At 40.3% G+C, this 22,683-nt stretch overlaps 1 protein-coding gene across 1 annotated transcript in view; it reads right to left on the reverse strand.

Annotated features, from left to right (window-relative positions):
- UTP6 (UTP6 small subunit processome component) overlaps positions 1-21,114 on the reverse strand; it is a 28,099-nt gene extending 6,985 nt beyond the window's left edge. The window contains exons 1-14 of the mRNA XM_047080808.1: positions 20,930-21,114; positions 19,374-19,458; positions 16,137-16,178; positions 15,598-15,690; positions 14,450-14,497; positions 13,945-14,008; positions 11,800-11,918; positions 9,785-9,862; positions 8,947-9,028; positions 7,922-8,003; positions 6,647-6,831; positions 5,881-5,960; positions 5,448-5,525; positions 424-603 (exon numbers count right to left, since the gene is read on the reverse strand). Of these exons, the coding sequence (XP_046936764.1) occupies positions 424-603; positions 5,448-5,525; positions 5,881-5,960; positions 6,647-6,831; positions 7,922-8,003; positions 8,947-9,028; positions 9,785-9,862; positions 11,800-11,918; positions 13,945-14,008; positions 14,450-14,497; positions 15,598-15,690; positions 16,137-16,178; positions 19,374-19,458; positions 20,930-21,021 (1,308 nt within the window). The 5' untranslated portion in view covers positions 21,022-21,114. The remainder of the gene's footprint in view (positions 1-423; positions 604-5,447; positions 5,526-5,880; positions 5,961-6,646; positions 6,832-7,921; positions 8,004-8,946; positions 9,029-9,784; positions 9,863-11,799; positions 11,919-13,944; positions 14,009-14,449; positions 14,498-15,597; positions 15,691-16,136; positions 16,179-19,373; positions 19,459-20,929) is intronic.
- Positions 21,115-22,683: the final 1,569 nt, after the last annotated feature.

Below are 22,683 nucleotides of genomic sequence, written 5' to 3' on the forward strand. Positions count from 1 at the left end.
CTGCTTCGGATTCTGTGTCTCTCTCTCTGTTCCTCCCCTCACTCACGCTATTTCTGTCTCTGTCTCTCTCAAAAATAAAGAGTAAAAAAAATTTTTTTTTTAATTAGGCTTAAAAATAAAAAAATAAAAATCAGGCTTAAGTTCATCTTTGGAAGCAAGTGAAAATAATTCTCTATTAATATTTCTCACTTGTAAGATATCAAAACAGAAAACTTTCATATGATTTAGTCATTTTTCAAATAGTGAATTAGAAATAGGCTAGTAAATCAAAGTAAACCCTTCCACGCCTGACCCCTGACCCCCAGGCACAAATGCACTCTGGAGCCAGCCGTCGTCAGGCACGCAACACTGCAAAGGATCTCTGCCTCGAGTCTCAAAAGGTTTCCCAAACAGGAGGAAGTACAAGGGACCCAGTTCACAGACCTGGGCTTTCAGGTGTGCAAAAGCTTCTTCAAAAAGCACAGCTACATCGGGGCTCTCGGAGTCAATCAGCACCTGCAGCTTCATCTGCCACATCGTTACAGAGTCTCTGAACAATTCAGTCCCGGCTACTGCCACCTCCAAAGCTTCCTTCAAGAAGTTGTGATGCAGCAACAACTCAATCTAGAGAAGACAAAGGATTACTGGAAAATTAACTGCAGAAAGCTAAATCTCATTTTTTTTTTTAAACATAATTTAAGCTTATTTATTTTGAGAGAGAGAGAGAAATACAGCATGAGCTACGGAGGGGCAGAGGGGAAAGAGAGAGAGAGAGAGAGAAAGAGAGAGAGAGAGAGAGAAAGAGAGAGAGACAGAAAGAGAGAGAGAGAGAGAGAGAGAGAGAGAGAGAGAGAAAGAGAGAGACAGAGAGAGAGACAGAGAATCCCAAGCAGGCTCTGTGCTGTAAGTGCAGAGCCCAACTTGGGGCTCGAACTCACAAACCATGAGATCATGGCTCAATAACCGACTGAGCCACCCAGGGGCCCCAAAGCTAGATCTCACTGAAGGCGATAATTTCCACAGCATTTCCACTAAGCCTGTTACCATTACTGCCAAAAGGGGATAAAGTGAACAACCTGAAATTCCTTTCGTTGCCTGCTCTTATTCCTAATGGCTACCAAAAAACAGAGACGATGTTGAAAGTAGAGGGTCTAAATAACTTAGACTGAAAGTTAAGTTTTTAGGGGCACCTGGTTGGCTTAGTCAGTGGAGCTTACAACTCAGTCTTGGGATTGTCAGTTCAATCCCTTGGGATTGTCAATCCTTGGGACTGTCAGCTCCACAGTGGGTGTAGAGATTATGTAAAAATAATTTTTTTTTTTAATTTAAAAAAAAAAGTAAAACTTTCAATAATATAGTTCACTGTAATAAACCCCAAACCCACGAAAACAGAATATATCAGGAGACAAAACCAGTATTTGTGAGGGGTGCCTGAGTGGCTCAGCTTACTCATTCAAATGGAGTTGGACACACAATAAACTAACACAATTTTTCTGAAATATATTTGACACTATGTAACATTCATGGAAGTACTCCTGTCTTAAACTTGGAAATGTTATTTTAACAAATATGGGGCACCTGGGTGGCTCAGGGGTGTGTGTCCAACTCTGTTTCAGCTCAGGTTGTGATCTCGCGGTTAAGTGGGTTCGAGCCCACACTGGGCTCTGTGCTGACAGCGAGGAGCCTGCTTGGGATTCTCTCTCCCTCTCTCTCAGCCCCTCCCTCACTCATGCTGTCTTTGTCTCTCTCAAAATAAATAAATAAACTTAAAAAAAAAATTACTGAACAAGCAAATAAACAGAAGGAAATCATATGTGTTCAAAATGCTTATTTTAACTATTTTAACAGGGGGGGAAGAAACTTAAAACCAATTCAATTTTTAAAACTGTGGAAGAGCAAATAAAAGGCAGCATGTAATCTGCTCATTTGGCAAGCATTTTTATTGCACACTATATATGCTAGATTCAATTATCAGGAAATCAGGTATGTTCTCTACCACCCCCAGAGCCTCTAACAGGCACAGTTTGATACCTGCCATGACAGAAAAAGAATCATATGCTGTAAGAGTAAAAAGCAGAAGCACCCATCTATGGCAGTGATAAGACAGGAAACACCATTTATGCTAAGGATTAAGAAGAGGGATTTGTGAGAGAAGGCTCTCTCAACTGGCATGCACACGAGGCTGACCTGAAGAGAGAGCTTGGATACAAAAGGAAATCCAAGTTCAACATGGCCGGAGGAGTGGAATGTATACTGGAGAACTGGCAGGTGAGGCCAAGGCCATAATACTGACAAGCTTTATCCAAAGACCATGGGAAGCCACAGAATAATTTGATCATCAATTTTAGAAGATCATTTTGCAGAGAATAATCTGGGAAAACAATGGATGCAGAAATCAGCTAAGCATTTTAAGTTTAGAGGCAGTATACTGAGGAACTCTCATTAAAGGCAAAGTCACCAGAGTGATGAAGTCGTAAGCTCAGGAAGGGCAGCATCAGAGATCTGGGAAGGAGAGGATGTCTGAAATAGCCAGAGTGGTGATGACAAGATAGCAATAATGGAAACAGAGCAGGGCTGCCAAGGCCCCTCTAAATTTACAGGGTGTGACTATCTTGCTAGCATTCAACAGCTCAAACAGGAGCAGCTGAACTCATCCAAGCCTGGGATTTTTCCCAGATGTCATAATGGGAAAACAGTACCTCACTCATGGTATAACACAGCAGGCTAGCATATAGTTTATGCATTACCTAGCTATACAGAAAAAGTATTTTCTAAAATGAACTACTAGGACCTCATCAAGATAAAAAGCTTCTCTGCACAGCGAAGGAAACAATCAGCAAAATTAAAAAGCAACCAATGGAATGAGAGAAGATATTTGCAAATGACATATCAGATAGAGTCGGTATCCAAAATCTATAAAGAACTTATCAAACTCAACACCCAAAAAACAATCCAGTGAAGAAATGGGCAAAAGACATGAATAGACACTTTTCAAAAGACATCCAGATGGCCAAGACACACGAAAAAATGCTCAACATTACTCAGCATCAGGAAAATACAAATCAAAACCATAATGAGCTACCACCTGACACCTGTCAGAATGGCTAACATTAACAACTCAGGCAACAACAGATGTTGGCGAGGATGCAGAGAAAGAGGATCTCTTTTGCATTGTTGGTGGGAATGCAAACTGGTGCAGCCTCTCTGGAAAACAGTAAGGAGGTTCTTCAAAAAATTAAAAATAGAACTACCCTACGACCCAGCAACTGCCCTACTAGGTATTTATCCAAAGGACACAGATGTGCTGTTTCGAAGGGACACACGCACCCCAATGTTTATAGCAGCACTGTCAATAATAACCAAAGTATGGAAAGAGCCCAAATGTCTACCGATGGATGAATAGATAAAGAAATGTATGTGTGTACATATGTATGTATGTATGCATATATGTATATACACACACACACAGACACACATACACAATGGAGTATTACTCAGTGATCAAAAAGAATGAAATCTTGCCATTTGCAACAACATGGATGGAACTAGAGAGTATTATGCAAAGCAAAATTAGTCAGAGAAAGACAAATATCATATGACTTCACCCATATGTGGGATTTAAGATATAAAACAGATGAACACGGGGGAAGAGAAGAAAAAATAATATAAAAACAGGAAGGGGACAAAACTTAAGAGATGCTTAAATACAAAGAACAAACTGAGGGTTGCTGGAGGGGTTGTGGGTGGGAGGATGGCTACATGGGAAAGGGGGCACTGAGGAAGACACTTGTTGGCATGAGCGCTGGATGAATCAATCACTGGATTCTAGTCCTGAAATCATTATTGCACCATATGCTAACTTGGATGTAAATTAAAAAATAAATAAATAAATAAATAAATAAATAAATAAAAATAAATAAATAAATAAATAAATAAATAAATAAATAAATAAAAAGTATTTTGGGGGCACCTAGGTGGCTCAGTTGGTTGAGCATCAGGCTCTTGGTTTCGACTCAGGTCATGATCTCACAATTCATGAGATCAAGCCCACCGTCAGGCTCTGTGCTAACAGCATGGAACCTGCTTGAGGTTCTCTCTATCCCTCTCTCTACCCCTCCTCCATGTCTGCCCCCACATTCTCTCTCACTCTCTCTCAAAATAAATAAACATTTAAAAAGTATTTTTTAAGGGTTGCCTGGGTAGCCTAGTCGGTTAAGCATCCGACTCCTGATTTTGGCTCAGGTCATGATCTCAAGGGTTGGTGAGTTCGAGCCCCGCGCATCAGGTTCTGTGCTGACAGTGCAGAGCCTGCTTGGGATTCTGTCTCCTCCTCTCTCTGCCCCTCCCCCGTTTGCCCTTTGTATCTTTTTCAAAAACAAAAATAAACTCTTAAAAAGTATTTTTTAAATGTTAACGTACGAACATTTTTGTGTAAGTTAACAACTTTGTGAGCTGCCAAAAACAAGGATCACTATTTTTTTTTTTTAATTTTAGAGAGAGAGAGAACACACATACACACAATGCACGCAAGAAAGAGGGAGAGGGAGAGAGAGGCAATCTTAAGCAGGCTACATGCTCAGCACGGAACCCAAGGCCAGGCTTGATCTCACAACCCTGGGACCATGACCTGAGCCGAAATCAAGAATCGGACACCCAACTGACTGAATCACCCAGATGCTCCTCATTAACACTGTTTTAAAATCAAGTAAACAGGGGCGCCTGGGTGGCGCAGTTGGTTAAGCATCCGACTTCAGCCAGGTCACGATCTCGCGGTCCGTGAGTTCGAGCCCCGCGTCGGGCTCTGGGCTGATGGCTCAGAGCCTGGAGCCTGTTTCCGATTCTGTGTCTCCCTCTCTCTCTGCCCCTCCCCCGTTCATGCTCTGTCTCTCTCTGTCTCAAAAATAAATAAACGTTAAAAAAAAAAAAATTTTTTAAATCAAGTAAACAAACTCAGAAAAGTTAAGTGGTTTGCCCAAGTTATCTAGCTAGTAAGTAACAAAACCCAATGTAGAAATACCTCAGCGCATTATCCTGGTCTCCATACCAATCCTCACCCACCCCAGAAAGTAGGCCTGGGTTAACAGGTTTCTTACTAGAATGTCAACTTCTGAAACACAGGAACACATCTAATCTCTCTTTATTTTTATTGTACCAATGCTTAATCTGGGCTAGGCATATATTCAGGAAAGGGATGTTCAGGACAAGATGTATGGGTAAACAAAATAAACCCAAGTTGCGACTCCCTGTTCTGGCTATTTTCCACCACGTAACATTCCTTTCTTTACTGTACAGATTTCATTTCTGGCATATACCAAATACCGAGAGTCAAATGTAATGTCACTCATCTTCCATACCAAACATCCAAATGGGTTTAGTCACATAACACATAACAATATATTAAAACACACGACACCATCATGAGCCAACTGGAATCAAGTACATGTTACTGGCAGTGAATGTGCCCTTACCCACTGCTTGTACTGAAATTCTGGTAGAAGTCTGAGTTCATGTGCCTTCCTGAACGCCATCATGGTTCTTTCCAGCCTCTGAAATCAGAAAAATCTCTCAGTTCGTTACAAACATCCCCACAGGGGTCTGTGGCCTCTGACAGAAACAAGTGCAACCAAGAAAAGGAACTTGAGGTAGTTTCCCTCATGATTAGACCAGCTAAACAGCCACACCAAACACAGCCCAGTAACAGGGTGCTTCTTAATCAGGTGGCCAGAAAAAGGATACAGCAGGCTCAGACCTTCAGAATGACAGGTCAACCACAAGGGGAAAGAGCTTAGGTTAAGTTCTTGGAAGCTGTCCCAGGCCCCAAAGGAGCCACGTGTCTGCTCTTTTTACAGAAAACAGTCACTTTCTAGTCAGCCACTATAACCATGTAACGTAGGTCCTCACCTTCTCTCTGAGGAACTGACTGCTTGTCTTCTTGGTGAATCTTTCCAAGCAGAACGTGATGTAACACTTCCACATGGCCTCTGGAAAAGTCAGATTATGCGGATCACATCACTAGTTCTCTCCATTTAACAGTCATCATACATCTTTCCTTTGAAGGGAAAATTCCTCTGAAAAAGGGTTTAAGCTAGTCCGGTGGAAAAAACTAGTTATTCTGATTACAGCTAATCAAACATCTCAAATACTGAGTAATGACTTAACTATAAAAAGTAAAGGGCAGCCTGTGTGGCTCAGTCGGTTAGGCGTTCAACTTCAGCTCAGGTCATGATCTCATGGCTGGTTTGAGTTCAAGCCCCACGTCGGGCTCTGCGCTGACAGCTCAGAGCCTGGAGCCTGCTTCAGATTCTGTGTCTCCCTCTCTCTGCCCCTTCCTTCCCTGCTCACGCTCTCTCTCTCAAAAATTAAACATTAACACTCCAATATATAAAATTTGGAAGCAAGTCTGTATGAAAAGAGAATTAGAGAATGACAATCTTCTGAATTATCATTTCCTATGTACCATTTCCCCCAAATGGATACCATTACTACTATCGAGGAAGGTCATCAAAGCTCCATCTTTGACCACCACAGAACAAGTTGGAAAGGCAGGCACACTGTAAACTAGCACAGAGAGAATCCTGAAACTGACGTTGGTAATGGGAACGGAAGCTTCGGCTTCCCATTCGTGAATACCAACTTCGACACCACCCCAAGGTTTGGTGAAGTTCACCTGTAGGGAGAGTCTTCACCGCCTCTTCATACACAGCACAGCACCTCTCCTCCTTCCGGCCCACCTCCACTGCTCTGGCTTGTTTTGTCGCAGGCTGCTCTCCTCCTGGCTGTGACTCTATCTCTAATTCTCGCCGTGCCACATAATCCCAAGTGAGAGGGTCATCTGTGTGTAGAGCCTGAAGGCTGAAAAGCAGTTCGCTGGCATCAGCCATATGACACGAAACTTAACTCAATATCAAACAGACAGTTCCCAATGCTCTAAAAATGCACCCAGGGGCACCTGGGTGCCTTAGTCGGTTGGGCAACCGACTTGGGCTCAGGTCATGATCTCACGGTTCATGAGTTCGAGCCCCGTGTCGGGCTCTGTGCTGACAGCTTGGAGCCTGGAGCCTGCTTCGGATTCTGTCTCCCTTTCTCTGTCCCTTCCCTGCTTACACACTGTGTCTCTCAAAAGTAAACGTTAAAAAAAAAAAAAAATTTAAGAGTGCACTCGGGACACCCCTTTAACAATTCCATTGCCAGGAGACAATTCCCCAGCAAGCCCTCCAGAGATCTTCACGCTCACTGCATAAATTTTGTCAATCAATCAGAGTTGTGGCACATTTATTAGGTTTCAGAATGTTTCAGATTTCATTCACAAGTTAGCTCTCAAAGTTAAATCAACAGGTATGTGTGATGAGACAGTCCTCGAGCCCTGGAGAACCTTATATCCAGGCTCTTGATTTTCTGTAACAGAGGCAAGAAAAAAAAAAAAAAAAAAAAAGCATGACCTAAACCTCTACCAAAGCTCTGAAGGCATCCAAAGGGCAAACAAGCCAAGTTCTGTTTTATCTCCTGTGAAAGTAAGGGGTGCTACCTAAGAGTGATGTACCCACAAGGCAGGCTGCAAAAAATTCTCAAACAATATGCTCCAACATTAAAGAATAAAATAACCTACAGCAATCACCTGCAAACCTTTATGAGGACCACTCTCATTCTATGGACAAAAGACATACCAGCACAGCAGAAATATACGTCTTGATATCAGCTGTACGATATGTTTGTCACGGAGTAAAGACAAACTAACTCCCAAGGGAAGCCCAGAAGTGAGTCAAACAAGTTCTCCAGGGATATTTACTTTTCTATGACTTACTATGATACAACAGCCCTAAAACCTTGCTTTCTTCCAAGGACTTAGCATAGTGTCTTCTTTCCCTCTTTCTAAACACCCAACCTCAAACTTTTACCACAAGATCGGAAATAGACATATTCACCTTTCCACGAACTTACTTACTCATCATAAATTTCTCTTTGCAGATCTTTGGCAAAGTCAAATAGCTGTGCAATTGTAAGCAGGGACACGTGAAATTCTGCACCTAAAATTTTAAAAATTGGGAAGGGGAGTAAGACTGTCAAGTGTCATTTTACTGTAAAGAACCACTTTCTTCTACAAGAAAGTACCACTTTCTTGATGTACTAGAGCTAATTCTTTCGTATTATTTGAGAAATAGGACAAAACAGAAAAAAAAATCACCCATAGCCCCACTACACAAGCAAAGTCATTAGTGATATTTTAGAGTATTCATAAGTACTTCTTTTCTTCTAAACATCTTAAAAGCATAAAGAAATGTTCTAAATCACCTATTTCTTTCCAACTCTCCATGTGAATTAAATACTCGATAAACTTACTGAAATGTTCAAGTATACCCTAAGGGGCTATCAATGTTTTCTGAAAGAAACAGGACACTATTCCCATAGAATTTTATATACACTCTAACAGAATTTCTAACATAAATTTTCAACATTAGCTAAAGGTCTTCTTCCCTTTTAATTTTTTTAATGCTTATTTTTTAGAGAGAAAAAGAGACAGAGTATAAGTGAGGAAGGGGCAGAGAGAGTGGGAGACGCAGAATCTGAGGTGGGCTCCAGGCTCCGAGCTGTCAGCACCGAGCCCAATGCAGAGCTCAAACTCACAAACTACAAGATCATGACCTGGGCTGAAGGTCAGCTTAACCGGCTGAGCCACCCAGGCGCCCCGGTCTTCCTCATTTCAAATAGAACATTGTGGGGTGACTGGGTAGCTCAGTCAGTTAAGCATCAAACTTCAGCTCAGATCATAATCTTGCAGTTCATGAGTTCAAGCCCCATGTCAGGCTCTGCACTATCTGCACGGATAATGCAGAGCCTGGTTGGGATTCTCTCTCTCTCTCTCTGCCACACCCTCCCCACACATATTTGCATTCTCTCTCTCTCAAAATAAACATAAATAAATAGAATGTTGCACTTTCCATCATAAATAAATATTCAAAACATACGTACCTTTAATTATGTTCACAGAATTTTTGTAGATAATCCGTGCCAACTCGCCCTTAAGGATTTCTTCAGGATAATCAAGATTCCCCTAAAGAGTATTATAGTAAACATAACTTAACAGACAGTGCCAGTAACTAGAAAAAGCACTAGGATAAAAATTAACAGCCCTAGACTATCTGTGCCACATGACCTCTGGCAAACCACGTCTCTCTCTGGGCCACTTCCCTCACTTGTAAAATGTGCAGCTTGAACAAGACCACTGACCTTCCCAATGTGTTCTCTCAGGCTCCTAGAGCAATAGCAAGATCACGTGGCTTAAGGCCTGACTCTACTCAGACGAGAGCAGGTCAGGTTTTACATGGCTTGTTTACCCTTCTGGGTAAACTTTTATTTGAATAAAAAAGTTCACAGCTGGAAACCACAATAACAGATGATAGCAAAGTTCCTTTTTCAGCTCAAACATTCTAAAACTTTTCTTTAAAATTACCGTCACCAAAAAAATTATATAAAAAGCTAGGAACCACACATTTCACAACCTTCCTCGAGCTCCTTCAACCCATTAGTATGACATTTAATGAAACCATAAAGTATTAGGGAAACCATTTACCCTTCTATCAATAATAAATTATTTTGAGGACTACTTCAAACAGTCCAAATGTGTATTTTTAAAGCACAGAATTCCATTTTTATTACTAAGCCCGTTTAATTAAATAAACTCTAGATTCATCTCAAAGTTTCAAAACCGGCATTAAATAAAAAATACATTTAAAAAATTGTCTCTTATTCCTAAGAAGGCTCAAAGCACTATTAATTGTTAATGTGTGATGACACGTTCGGATCTTACCACATCCATTTTGGCTTTTTCAAATTCTTCCTTTTCCTTCCTCAGTTTCTCAGTATGCATCAGCTCCATCCTAAAGTACTATACAAGGGAAATTATAAACTGAAAATCTTTGGAAATATATTTTTTTTAATTAGAAATACATAAGATGCCATTTTTTACCCATAAATATCAGATCTGTGAGAGTCTGGGGATAGCGTGATATTTTTTGTTATGAAACTAGATGACACTGACAAGAAGGGAGTTCCTTGTGATGGTAGAACAGCTCTGCATTTTGATTGTGGTGGTGGTTACACAAATCTACACATGTAAAATAAAAAAAAAAATGACAGAGAACCAACCATATGCACACATTAGACGAATGTCAATTTCCTGATTTTAATATATGTATTATAATTTCATAAAATTAACCATCAAGAGGTGCCTGGGTGGCTCAGTCGGTTGAGGGACTAACTCTTGATTTCAGCTCAGGTCATGATCTCACAGTTGTGGGATCGAGCCCTGTGTTGGGCTCTATGCTGACAATGCAGAGCCTGCTTGGGATTCTCTCTCCCCCTCTCTCTCTGCCCCTCCCCCACTTGCATTCTCTCTCAAAATAAATAAATGTGAAAAAAAAGTTTTATAAATTTCTTAAAGTTTATTTATATTTTGAAGGAAAGAGAGACAGCATGAGCGAGAGAGGGGCAGAGAGAGAGGGAGACACAGAATCCGAAGCAGGCTCCAGGCTCTGAGCTGTCAGCACAGAGCCCAACACAGGGCTCAAACTCCCGAGCAGTGAGATCATGACCTAAGCCAAAGGTGGACTCTTAAACCGACTGAGCCACCCAGGCACCCTCTAATTTACTTTGAAAAAGAATAAGCAATAAACCTATTTCTATTTTTGAAAATACCAGTTTGAGTATTTAGGAAAACTTCCAAAAAACATAAACAATACTTCCATAAAATAACCTTATAATGGCAGGGAGGAGTGATACTTATTGTTTCTCAATCAAAATACTACAGGTAGCAAAGGGATATCGAAAGGAATATGAAAACAAGGGAAGAAATGCTGAGCTGCAATATAAAACATCATTAAAGAACTACAAGACCAAAAATCACTAGTTAGGACAGCTACAGAACCTACAAGCATAAAGACCCAAATCGGGGTGCCTGGGTGGCTCAGTCAGTTAAGCATCTGACTTCAGCTCAGGTCATGATCTAGTGGTTCGTGAGTTCGAGCCCCGCGCTGGGTTCTATGCTGACAGCTCAGAGCCTGGAGCCTGCTTCAGATTCTGTGTCTCCCTTTCTCTCTACCCCTCTCCTGCTAGCGCTCTGTATCTCTCTCAAAAATAAACATTAAAAAAAAAAAAATTAAAAAAAAAAAAGACCCACATCTTTTTCCATCAAATAAGGCTTCATTTTCAATTGAAGACAAGACAGTAGTTTCTCCCTTATCCTGACAAATACCTCAAAAAAGGGCAGCTTCTAATAATACACCATTTTTAGCACTTGCTTTTTTCTTAATTGAAAGTCTGGCCATCACTGTTCTAGTGCCTCCCTCTAAGGCGTTAAGTCCAGCAAGAGGGGAAGGAGGGATATATCTCAAGAAAAAAGAGACAATAAGAATAAGTGGGGAAAAATGAAGAGAAGCCAAAAGAAGAAGATAGAAAAAGAGAGAGAAAGGAAGGAGAGAAAGAAGATAAGAAGTAGGGAAGGTAGATGCAAGGGAAAAAACAACAAAGGTATAAAGATGGCTGAACCCTGGCCCCACAACGAAAATAGGTAGGGTCCAGTTCCCCACCCCTCCCAACCATAATGGGCAGTAAGAGTTCTAATCTCTCACTAACAACCTGGAAGATGCACATGGTCAACACCTAATACTGGCCAAGAAACAGCTTCGCCGCTCTCCTTTTCCAGCAGCTCCTCTACTTATCCCTAGCCTCCACAAATCCAAGTCTTTTTAACTTAATCAAGAATGTAAGTCTACAGAGGACCAAAACTGAGACATCACTCTTTCACCTTACAGGTACACAACTCACTTCTTGATAAAGTTTTGGGCACTCTGGATGAAAGCGCAGAGCTCGAAGAAATAGTTGTCTTGCACTTTCTGAAGATAAGCGATCTTCCATTTCCCATTTGGCTGCCATAATCCACAAAGCTATATAAATAAAAAACATCAGACTTCATTTCAATAAATCAATCAAGTCAGACTAAAAAAAAAAGATCAATGCTCCAATTTTAATACTCAAAAAAATTTTTTTTAATCTTCCCAAAAGAGGAAAGGGATGGAGAGAGGGAATTTCAATGGTTATTTGTAAAGTATTGCTGCTTTACCTAAAATTAGAGTATTCTGGGGCACCTGGGTGGCTCAGTGTGTTAAGTATCCAAGTATTGATTTCAGCTCAGGTCATGATCTCACAGTCCATGGGTTCAAGCCCCGTGTCAGGCTCTGAGCTGATAGCACAGAGCCTGCTTGGGATTCTCTCTCTCCCTGTCTCTCTGCCCCTCCCGCATGCTTATGTGTACTCTCTCTCTCAAAATAAACTTTAAATAAAATAAAAATAAATAAATAAAAATTAGAATATTCTGAAGCGAAGAGGCAAATGATAACATCTGTGGGTACTTATGTGCCTCATTCAATCTAAGATCAACATCACTATAAGTCACATATAAACTTTAGAACTATAAAAATCCTGGAAGAAATTGTGCATCTCAGAATCCATGAAATAAAAATATTTCACTCTTTTTCTTTATTTAAGTAGTTTATAATTTCTTTTGAATGGCTCAACATTAAAAATAAAATTTTTATCACACCTGTTGGGAATAAAGGCTTTAAAAACAAAAACCTTTGTCTTTCTACACAGGAAATCAACGTCGAGTTAACATTCCAGCTATTTCCCTAGAAACTTAATAAAAGTCAGCTATGTTACCAGACAAGACTGCCTTCGGTAAAAATGACTCATGGTTAGTAACCACGTCTGGACTAGAAGGGTTATTAATGAGAGAGCGCGACTGCTTTGGGCTTTCCTGAGCATGTAACTCCTGAAATCGAGCACAGTCCTTTCTAGGATCCCTGGAAGCTGTGCCCATCCACAGGACTTCTAAATCAGAGCTGTTCCTCTACCCATTCACATGGTCTCATTCCCTCACACCTGAACTGTCATCTTGGGGACCAAGGACTGGCCTCCAAATTGCTAAGAGTACTCTACTAAAGACTCTCACCTAATGCTGTAGCCTCTGGTGAATTAACTGGTGCCAAATGTGGCCTATCTTAGCCTGTGTAGCATGAACCTGGTTGAGCCTAATACGTGAGAATAGGCACTGGAGTACCTCCCCTATAAAATTATGTGCTATTTCACACAGTATTCACAAGAGAAGTCTTTCTCTTACAGAACATGAGTACCTAATATGTGCCAGGCACTCTTGCAAAATCTGCGTTAACATTTTCCCCTTTAAGTGTTTAAGTTTTCCCCTCTAAGTGCCCCTTAAATGTGAATACATCCAGATATAATGTCTCTATCTATCAAAGAGTTTCTTTTATCATCATCTAAAAAGAAACTTTAGTGGGGTGCCAGGCTGGCTCAGTCAGTAGAGCAGGTGACTCTTAATCTCTGGGTCATGAGTTCAAGTCTCATGTTGCATGCAGAACTTTTTTTTAAACTTTTAATGTTTATTTTTGAGAGAAAGTAGGAGAGGGGCAGAGAGAGGGAGACAGAGGATCCCAAAAAGGCTACACACTGACAGCAGAGATCGATATGGGGCTTGAACTCACAAACCATGAGATCATGAGCTGGGTCGAGGTTGGAGGTTTAACGTACTGAGCCAACCAGACGCCCTACACAGAGCCTATTTTTAAAAATAACAATAAAATAAAGTAAAACATACTTTAAAAATAAATGAATAAAACACTTTTTAAAATAAATAAATCAATAAGTAAATAAATAAGTAAATAAAAAAGAAATTTAGTCCTTCTTACCCACAGATACAATACTCAACACAATAAATGATACACAATATACAGGGATGAACTAAGAGGCAGCTATTCAGAAACCAGAACTGCTGAGGCCTAGTACCTATGCTCAAGTTCTCAAACTAATTTCTTTTAAGTTTATGAAGCAAAATAAATGCCAAAATAGCTTGAGTCTACATAAAAGGTAGAAGAACTGACAAGGATCTCACCATACCTGGCTTGTTTGAATGAATGGCCAACATGGCAGAAAATACCTTGCTAAGTTGAGCTTTGGTGGCCTGTAAGAGAGAAAAAGCAATTCTACTTCCTATACACTGAACTCATTATTAGTCATCTCTAAGTGATCTGTACTGCTTCCTTACCAACTCAAAATCCAATGGGGTAAGATATGCTCTTGTAGGGACATAGAAACAAATATAGACACACTCATAGTTTTTTCTACCTAAACCACTACATGCAAACATTCTAAGTATCTAAACAAATCTAACTTTACTAAATAAATACACACAACAAAGATCATCTTCTGACTTAGAAACCATTTATATAGTCTTCAGATACGCAAATGTTGTTACACTGAAGTTCAGCCTTCTTGGAGTCTTTTCCGATTTACTAACCCTACAACTTTGGAGAAAACATGGAGTTCAGTACTCAAGCACAGAGCTTAAAAGGCAGACTTACTAAAAGAACAAGGAAGCAAGACACAACTGCGCAATACTCACCCATTTCTTACAAAAGACTATATAGGATAGCCAAAGTTGAACATCATCCTGCAAGAAAAGCAATGTAGTAAGCTGCTCGAATTTGAACTTAATACATAATACACTTTTGCACTAATTAACTTTTTTTAGAAAGAGAGGTAAATTTCAGGAAAGCCAATGTATTATACATTGCTCAGCCTATTAGGCTGTTACTCACTGAAGTCTTAGATCTCTTAAATGTGTTAACTCCATCTGGCCACCCGTTCTCACCTACCATGCTCCAAGACAAAATTTGTTGTCTATCCAATTTGCTCAATGCAGTTTTGTTTTCATTTCTTTAATGTGTATTTATATTTAATGGTGGGGGGAGAGGGGGAGGGGCGGTGGCGGAGGGGGCCGGGAAACAGAGGATCCAAAGCAGGCTCCATGCTGATAGCAGAGAGCCTGATGTGAGGCTCGAACTCACGAACCGCAAGATCATGACCTGAGCTGAAGTCAAACATTTAACCAACTGAGCCACCTAGGCGCCCTTTGTTTTATTTTTAAAAATATTTTATTTAATTTACTTTTGAGAGAGAAGAACAGGGGAAGGGCGGAGAGAGAGAAAGAGAGAATGTGAATTCAAAGCAGGCTCCATGCTATCAGCACACAGCCTGACATGGGGCTCAAACTCACAAACCACAAGATTATAACCTGAATTATGCTTAACAGACAGAGCCATCTAGGCGCCCCTTGCTCAATGCAGTTCTTAAATGGTCTCAATCAGGGGTAGCAACCCCAAATTTGTCATTCCCAGGATCTAAAGTACTCCCAGTCCCAGAGCCCAACTTGAAGAACATCAAGTTAGTGAGGTGCTGCCCCTACTCTAACCATTTATCTTCCACCTCCAAGTCTTCAGTGTTCTTCACTTAGAGATTTATCCATACATCCCAAATTTCTAGTCCTTAACCATGTATCAAATCCACCTTTTTCAGTACCATCCTCAAAGAAGAACTATAAGGTAATGAGATCAATTTTCTTCACGGTTTGATAAGTGGTTTCAAATAATACCATTATTAGGTTAAATATTGAGACACCCAAGAACAAACAATACATTTGAATACTGAAACATAATACATATAATATATATCTTCACATCTCTTACAATTAAAGATGCTCTGATCACTTACTTTCCATTTTGCTGAAGCACGCCGGAAGACACCTTGTACCCGGTGTACAATAGAATTCTCAATCTCATCCTTCTTAAATGAATACCCGATGCGCTTAAAGGTGACATTAAAAAAAAAAACAAAACAAAGCCTCAATTTAATCACATTTATCCATAACAACATTCCTACTTGATCTTAAACTGTACTGATAGGGGTGCCTAGATGGCCCAGTCAGTTGGGCGTCTGACTCTCGATTTCCGCTCAGGTCGTCGTCTAACGGTTGGTTGAAATCAAGCCTCGCATCAGGCTCTGTGCTGACAGTGCGCAGCCTCCTTAGATTCTCTTTCCCTCTCTCTCTGCCCTTTCCCACTTGCGTGCACTCTCTCTAAATAAATATTTTTAAAAAGGTGCTGATAAAGAAAACAAATGATTACAAACACCCATTATGAACACAGCACCACACAATTTATCAGTGCCAACTGCTTCCCAAACCCAAGTTCTAGCTATAGAGCCACACTACCTAATCTAAATTTTTTCCAATTTCCAGAATATCTACTTACAGTTCTTCTTCTCTGAATCAACTCCAAAAGATTAATTTCATACTATGGAAGAAAAACATGTAAGAAAAGAGAAAACAATAAAATTTATAACCTTTTAAATTATAACCTTTTAATTTATAAACCTTAATTTATAACAGGAACTGCATTTAGTTAAAATCATAAAGTAAATAAAAATCAAGAATATAAAACAAGATTGGGGCAGCTTGCTGGCTCAGCCGGTAAAGCATGCAACTCTTGATCTTTGGGTCATGACTTCAAGCCCCACGCTGGGCACAGAGCTTACTTTAAAAAAAAATTTTTTTTAAAAAAAGACTATAAAAGAAGATAATATGCTATCAAGCATAATTTGTAGTAAATGTCTGTTAAAAGTCAGTGATAATTCACCTTACATCTACAAAACTCATAAATTCATGTTAGCAAGCACATAAACATCTTAGATGCAAAGAAAGTATGTTTCTAAAATCATAATATTTCTAAGATTTGGGGCTCCTGGCTGGTTTAGTCGGAAGAGCACACAACTCTTGATCTCAGGGTCATGAGTTCAAGCCCCACGTTGGGAATAGACATTATTTAAATAAATAAACTTTAAAAAAAAAAGAAAAACTTAAAAAAAAAAGACATAAGGTTCATAATATCAGACTTTCTAGTCTACAACAGCATGTTCCAACTTTGAGTAAATTAACCATGCAAAAATGTTAGCTTAACATAAGCAAATGGAAGACACAGTTGTGCCTAATTGGTTCTCCCTACCCTACCCTCTGAAGGACCACTTAAAACCTCTTAAGGTTCTCTAAAAACCACTACTATTCAATTCCTCTCTAAGCCTCAGTTTGAAGACTGTTAGAGACACAAAACTTAAGGCTTCACAAGATTCTATGCTTCATTTTACAAGTGCTTTATGAAATATTCAAGCACACAGAACACCCAAGCAGCTATTACACAGCTACATCAAAGCCTACATTTTATTAAACTTGCTTCGAAATTCCCTATGTATCATGTCTAATTCCACTCTTTTCCCTCCCCAGAAAAAAAATGACTATCTTGACTATTTATCATTCTGAAGCAAAACTTTGGACTTTATTATAATGCTTTCTTGAATGCTTTTTTTTGTGTGTGTGGTTTTTTTTTTTAATATTTATTTATTTTTGAGAGAGAGAGAGAGAGAGCATGAGCAGGTGCCTGGGTGGCTCAGTCAGTTAAGTGTTCGACTTTGGCTCAGGTCATGATCTCGTAGTTTGTGAGTTCAAGCCCCATATTGGGCTCTGTGCTGACAGCTCGGAGCCTGGAGCCTGCTTGGGATTCTGTGTCTCCTTCTCTCTCTGCCCCTCCCCTGCTCATGCTCTGTCTCGGTCTCTCAAAAAATAAACAAAAAAAAAAATTAATTAATAAGGCTAACATTCTTTTCATAAGTTGATCAGTGAATGGTGTTTCCCCTTTGTGAACTGCATGTTCATATTTTTGTTGTTTTTATCCTTCATAGTTGTCATTTTCTTCTGAATCTGTAGTTCCTTAGATATTCTAGATTCAAAATATACGTGCTGCGGGGCACCTGGGTGGCTCAGTCGGTTAAGTGTCCAACTATTGATTTCAGCTCAGGTCATGATCTCTTGGTTTGTGAGACTGAGCCTCGCATTGGGCTCTGCACTGACAGTGCAGAGCCTGCTTAGGATTCTCTCTCCCCCCTCCCTCTCTGCCCCTACCCTACTTGCTCTCACTCTCTCTCAAAATAAATAAACTTAAAAAAAAAAAAGTGTCTACGTGTGTGTGTGTGTGTGTGTGTATACACATATATTTATGTACCGAAATTATTTTCTCTATTTTGTGGCTTGTCTTTTTACACTGTGGCACCTTTTTTGCACAGACATGCTTATTTTAAACATGGCCAAATCAATCTTCTTGTCATTGTGCTTTCATAGTCTCATTTAAGAAAACCTCTCCTACTCAAAGTCATTCTTTCATATTTCTTGTAGAGATACAAAGTTTTCCCCAAATTTACCTTTTCCATTCAGAAGGATTTTCATTTTGCTTATTATATGAGAGGGGTCTAATTTTATTTCCTCAATGCGGACAACCAGAACCTCACTGATTTAAAATGCCACTTACGTCTTATAGCAAGTTTATATGGTTGTGACAGTTGTGTGCACAGGGCGGGGATGTGAGTGAAAGTATGTACGTGCAGGAGTGTGTGTGTGTTTAATTTACTTATTTCAGTTATAGCCTCTAAAGCTAATCAACCTAATCCACAGGTACCTCTTCAAATATTTGAAGAGTGGAATTATCTGCCACTTCTCAGGTCTCCTTAAGGTTAAACGTGTCTATTTGTATTCTTTCAATGATTCCTCCTAGAACAAGGTTTCCATCCTGGCTGCCTTTTAACTAACCTTTCAAAGTCCTTCTTAAAAGGCAGTCTCAAGCCTAATACAATGCTCCAGACACTGTCTGTTAAGTGCAAAACACCTTTTTTCAAACTAACATCTTCTGAATGGCTACTGTTTGCAGTGTTCTTTGCTCAGCTAACTTACTCATCACTCTACTTTTGTTAATATGGTCCATTATTTTTTTTCTTTTGTCCTTTTCCAAGTTTATTCCTGAAGTATAGTTGACACATAGCAATCCACCATGAGCTCCCAAACCTCTTCCAAGTACAAGATTCGTAGCCAGGTCTCATTTGTTCACCTGTTGTTGTTTTTCCAATCTAAACTCAGAAAACCTCCAGTCTTATAATATTACATCTTACCACTGGGTCCAGATTTTGTTATCTAACATATTAGCTATTCTCCTCTACCTGAAAATTGGTCTAGCATGTAAACTTTAGATTCACTCAAATCTCCCATTCATTTATAGTACTGAAGAATTTGCAGTATCCCTCTAAGGTAGCAGACTTACAGACACATAAATATTAACTTTCCAACCATCTACCATCATCAAACTCACTCTCCTTTATGTCTCCCCACAAGAAATAGTATGTCAATTCTCTTGCTTAAATCCTAATACACAGTATCTTTGGCAGTATCTGGCTACTAACTCCATAGAAGGAAAAAAGAAAATTTCGGTTTGTCAAGGACTAAAGCCTTAGTGGGGCAACGTTATTCCCAGACCACTTCTATTCCTGTTCAAAAATTACCCGTTTAATCATCAATTCTAGAATTCTTCAAAAAACACTGAATCAAGCTCACTATTCTAGAATTGATTTAAAATTTGTGAGGGGACTAAAAAGTAGTGAACTTATCCACTTACTTGAACATAATTGATGAAGTCTTCCTTAAAAAGAGCTCTTCGCTGTATTTTGTATTCCAGATCTGAAGCCTTCTTAATGATAGCCCTGAGGAGAAAGCCATTTAAAATATAACAGTTGAAAAAGCAGAAGTTAAATAATTTTGGAGTTTTAAGTTTATTTTAATATATTTAAAACATAATATATATATTAAAACATTTCCAAAACCTGAAATTCCCAAATTATCCTTCATAAGCAAGTTTTCTCTTACCTGATTACTTCTGTGTGCTTAGGGTGTGTGCATCAGGATTTTTTTTTAAATGTTTATTTATGAGAGAGAGAGACAGAGTGTGAGCAGGGGAGGGGCAGAGAGGGAGACACAGAATCCGAAGCAGGCTCCTGACTCTGAGCCATCAGCACAGTCTGACACGGGACTTGAACTCACAAACCGTGAGATCATGACCTGAACTGAAGTCGGATGCTCAACCGAGCCACCCAGGCGCCCAGTATTTTAAAATTTTCATGAAAATCATCTTGTAGTCAACTGCCAGGACCACTGACATTCCCACCAGCAAAGCAAATAATGTTAAGTACTTTACATTATTTGTATGTGATATTAGTAAAGATTTCTTTCCCTCCAAATTCTGGTCACTTGGGTTTTAATAATAACCAAGTATCTTTTCTAAATTCCTTACTTCTGAGTTTTCCAACACTCAAACTAGAAAAAAAAAAAAAACACCTAGATTGTCTCTACTGTCTCTATCTAGAAAGGTTTATTAACAGTACAAAGGACTCATGGGAAAGGATTGACTGTATTTAGCTAAAGAGAAAACACAACATGTGTATATTAAGAGAATTTAATGCAAGATGTACGAGGTCAATTACTATCTCTAGTTAATGGTAATAGTAACATTTACTGAACACGCACTGAGAGTCCACACTGCTGGAACACCTGGGTGGCTCAGTCAGTTAAGCAATGGACTCTTGATTTTGGCCCAGGTCATAATCTCACAGTTCTTGGGTTAGAGCCTGGCATCAGAACCTCTTGGGATCCTCTTCCACTCTCTCTCTGCCCTTCCCCCTACTCTCTCAAAAATAAACATTAAAGAAAATTTTTTTGAGTCCACACTATGCTGCATTTCACTAACAAAGGTTTACTTTAAGGCCCCCATTGTCACATTACTACATTCCCAGCCATTGTAAAATGCAGCAACAGTCACAGAAAACCACTAAAAAATATTAGGCTTAATTGTAACAAATTACTGAATGCCAACCTCGTGCCGGACGTTGTTGGCTAAAGACTGGGGTAGAATACGAAATTGAATTAAATGGTCCCCATCTTCAAGTCTTACTAGAAAGATTTATCTCTTGGCACCCACTGCAGTTTGCATCTCTAGAGCAGTACAAACAGACCACCGTGCAACGAATGAGAAATTCTGGGAGTCAACAAAATCTGAAAATGGGCTTCTGCCATATTACAAAAAATAAACACAATCAGGTGCCCCGGCATCCCTGCCCCCCAGGCTCCCCCCTCCCTTCGGCCCGCCCCAGCTCTTCCACTTCCTCAGCTCTTTCTCACTTAATCTCCGCATGACTGAACAATCCAATACGCTCCAGCTGTTCCAATTCGGGGAGTCGATCTTCTATGCGTTCCTGAATTATCTCCGCCATGAGGTCACAACTCTACAGCCCACCGGCGAGCCTCTCGACCACCAACACGCGCACGAAGCGGCCACCATCTATTCCGGAGACCTAGCCCTAGCGTTCGCACGTGCTGACGTAACGTGCGCCCTGGGTCCCGCCTTTTCCGCTTCCGCCGCCTCCGCCGTCGGAGACCGCCCTCCGGCCCTTGCGGCGGCTGTCACCTCTGCGAGGCCGACTGTGGGGCTTCCGCGGAGCACCCCTCTGGCTCGGGAGGATTCACGTGAACTGGAGTGGAGGGGCGGGGCCAGAGTGGGGGCGGGGCTAGACGCGCCCTGGGCTAAACGTGGGCGGGGGGTTCGAGACAGCGCCTCCCAGTGTCTAGAGGGGTTACCTGAAAGGAGTGCAACTCGTTTCTGCAGAATACTGTCTCCTTTTATTCTGTTGCGGTCCCATGTCTTCGCTTTCCAATAGTAAACGTTTCAAAAAGTCAGTAATGAAAAGCGTAGGGAAACTGACCAGATATCCGTAACACTATAGCTTTGCTTTCGGCTAGGTTAGTAAACCAGTGTGGTAACACCGGTTTTTCACCTGCCAATTAGAATCTCTAATTGGCTAATTTTAAAATAGGAAGACCTTTTCATTATTTAAACAATTATTCTGCCTTTATAGACAAGATCTTTTCAAAAACACATGGCCCTGGGTGGGTATCAGAAAGTACATATATTTTTTAGAAAAGGGGAGCTTGGTATTGAAAAGTTTGGGAGTTACGAAACTAAATCAGTAAGGTATGGACCCTCCTTAAACCATTGCCCAAGGAAGTTAGTTAGCATTTCTAAGGGAACCATCAGACAACTCAGCTTGGAAGCGACCTTGTTGGTATAATTGCTAAACCTAAAATAATAACTACATGAATCAGTTCTTTTTAAGTTCTGGAAGATGCTTAAAAAACCAAAGCAGGAGTTCTTGCTAGACCTGTTTATTTCAACATTTGCATTAGCACCTTGTGATTTATGAAAGGGAATAAGCTTAACAGGTAACGATGTTCCGCCTCTGTGCCTTTCCTGTTTTTTTTTTTCCTTTCACACTTTACCCCACTGGTCTCAGAAGTGAGGCAAAGGTTGGCTTCAGCTTCATTTCTTGATCCCTCAGCTTTAAGACATGAGAGAGGGGAAGAGGGGCGCCTGGGTGGCGCAGTCGGTTAAGCGTCCGACTTCAGCCAGGTCACGATCTCGCGGTCTGTGAGTTCGAGCCCCGCGTCAGGCTCTGGGCTGATGGCTCAGAGCCTGGAGCCTGTTTCCGATTCTGTGTCTCCCTCTCTCTCTGCCCCTCCCCCGTTCATGCTCTGTCTCTCTCTGTCCCAAAAATAAATAAAAAAAAAAAAAAAAAACGTTGAAGAGAGAGGGGAAGAAACTCAGGGATGTAAAATAAAGATGAAATTTCCTTGTAACAGAAAAATCCCCAGTCTGTGTTAGGAGTAAGAGTAGGAATGTCACTAGATAGTAAACTCCAAATGGGTAGGGAATATTTGCTTTGTTCACTAAGACATCTGGGAGCTTACAACAGTGCCTAGAAAATAATAAGTGCTCAATTAAAAAATGCCTGAGAAAATAACAAAAGGCATTTGCTAAATTTATTTAGGACCAAGGGGCTCAGCCAGCTGAGAGATTTTAATCTTTCATTTCAAGGCCA

The sequence above is a fragment of the Lynx rufus genome, unplaced genomic scaffold, assembly GCF_022079265.1.
Source record: "Lynx rufus isolate CCGP_SWC_20201006 ecotype Redwood Valley unplaced genomic scaffold, mLynRuf1.p SCAF_18, whole genome shotgun sequence".
Taxonomy (NCBI): domain Eukaryota; kingdom Metazoa; phylum Chordata; class Mammalia; order Carnivora; family Felidae; genus Lynx; species Lynx rufus.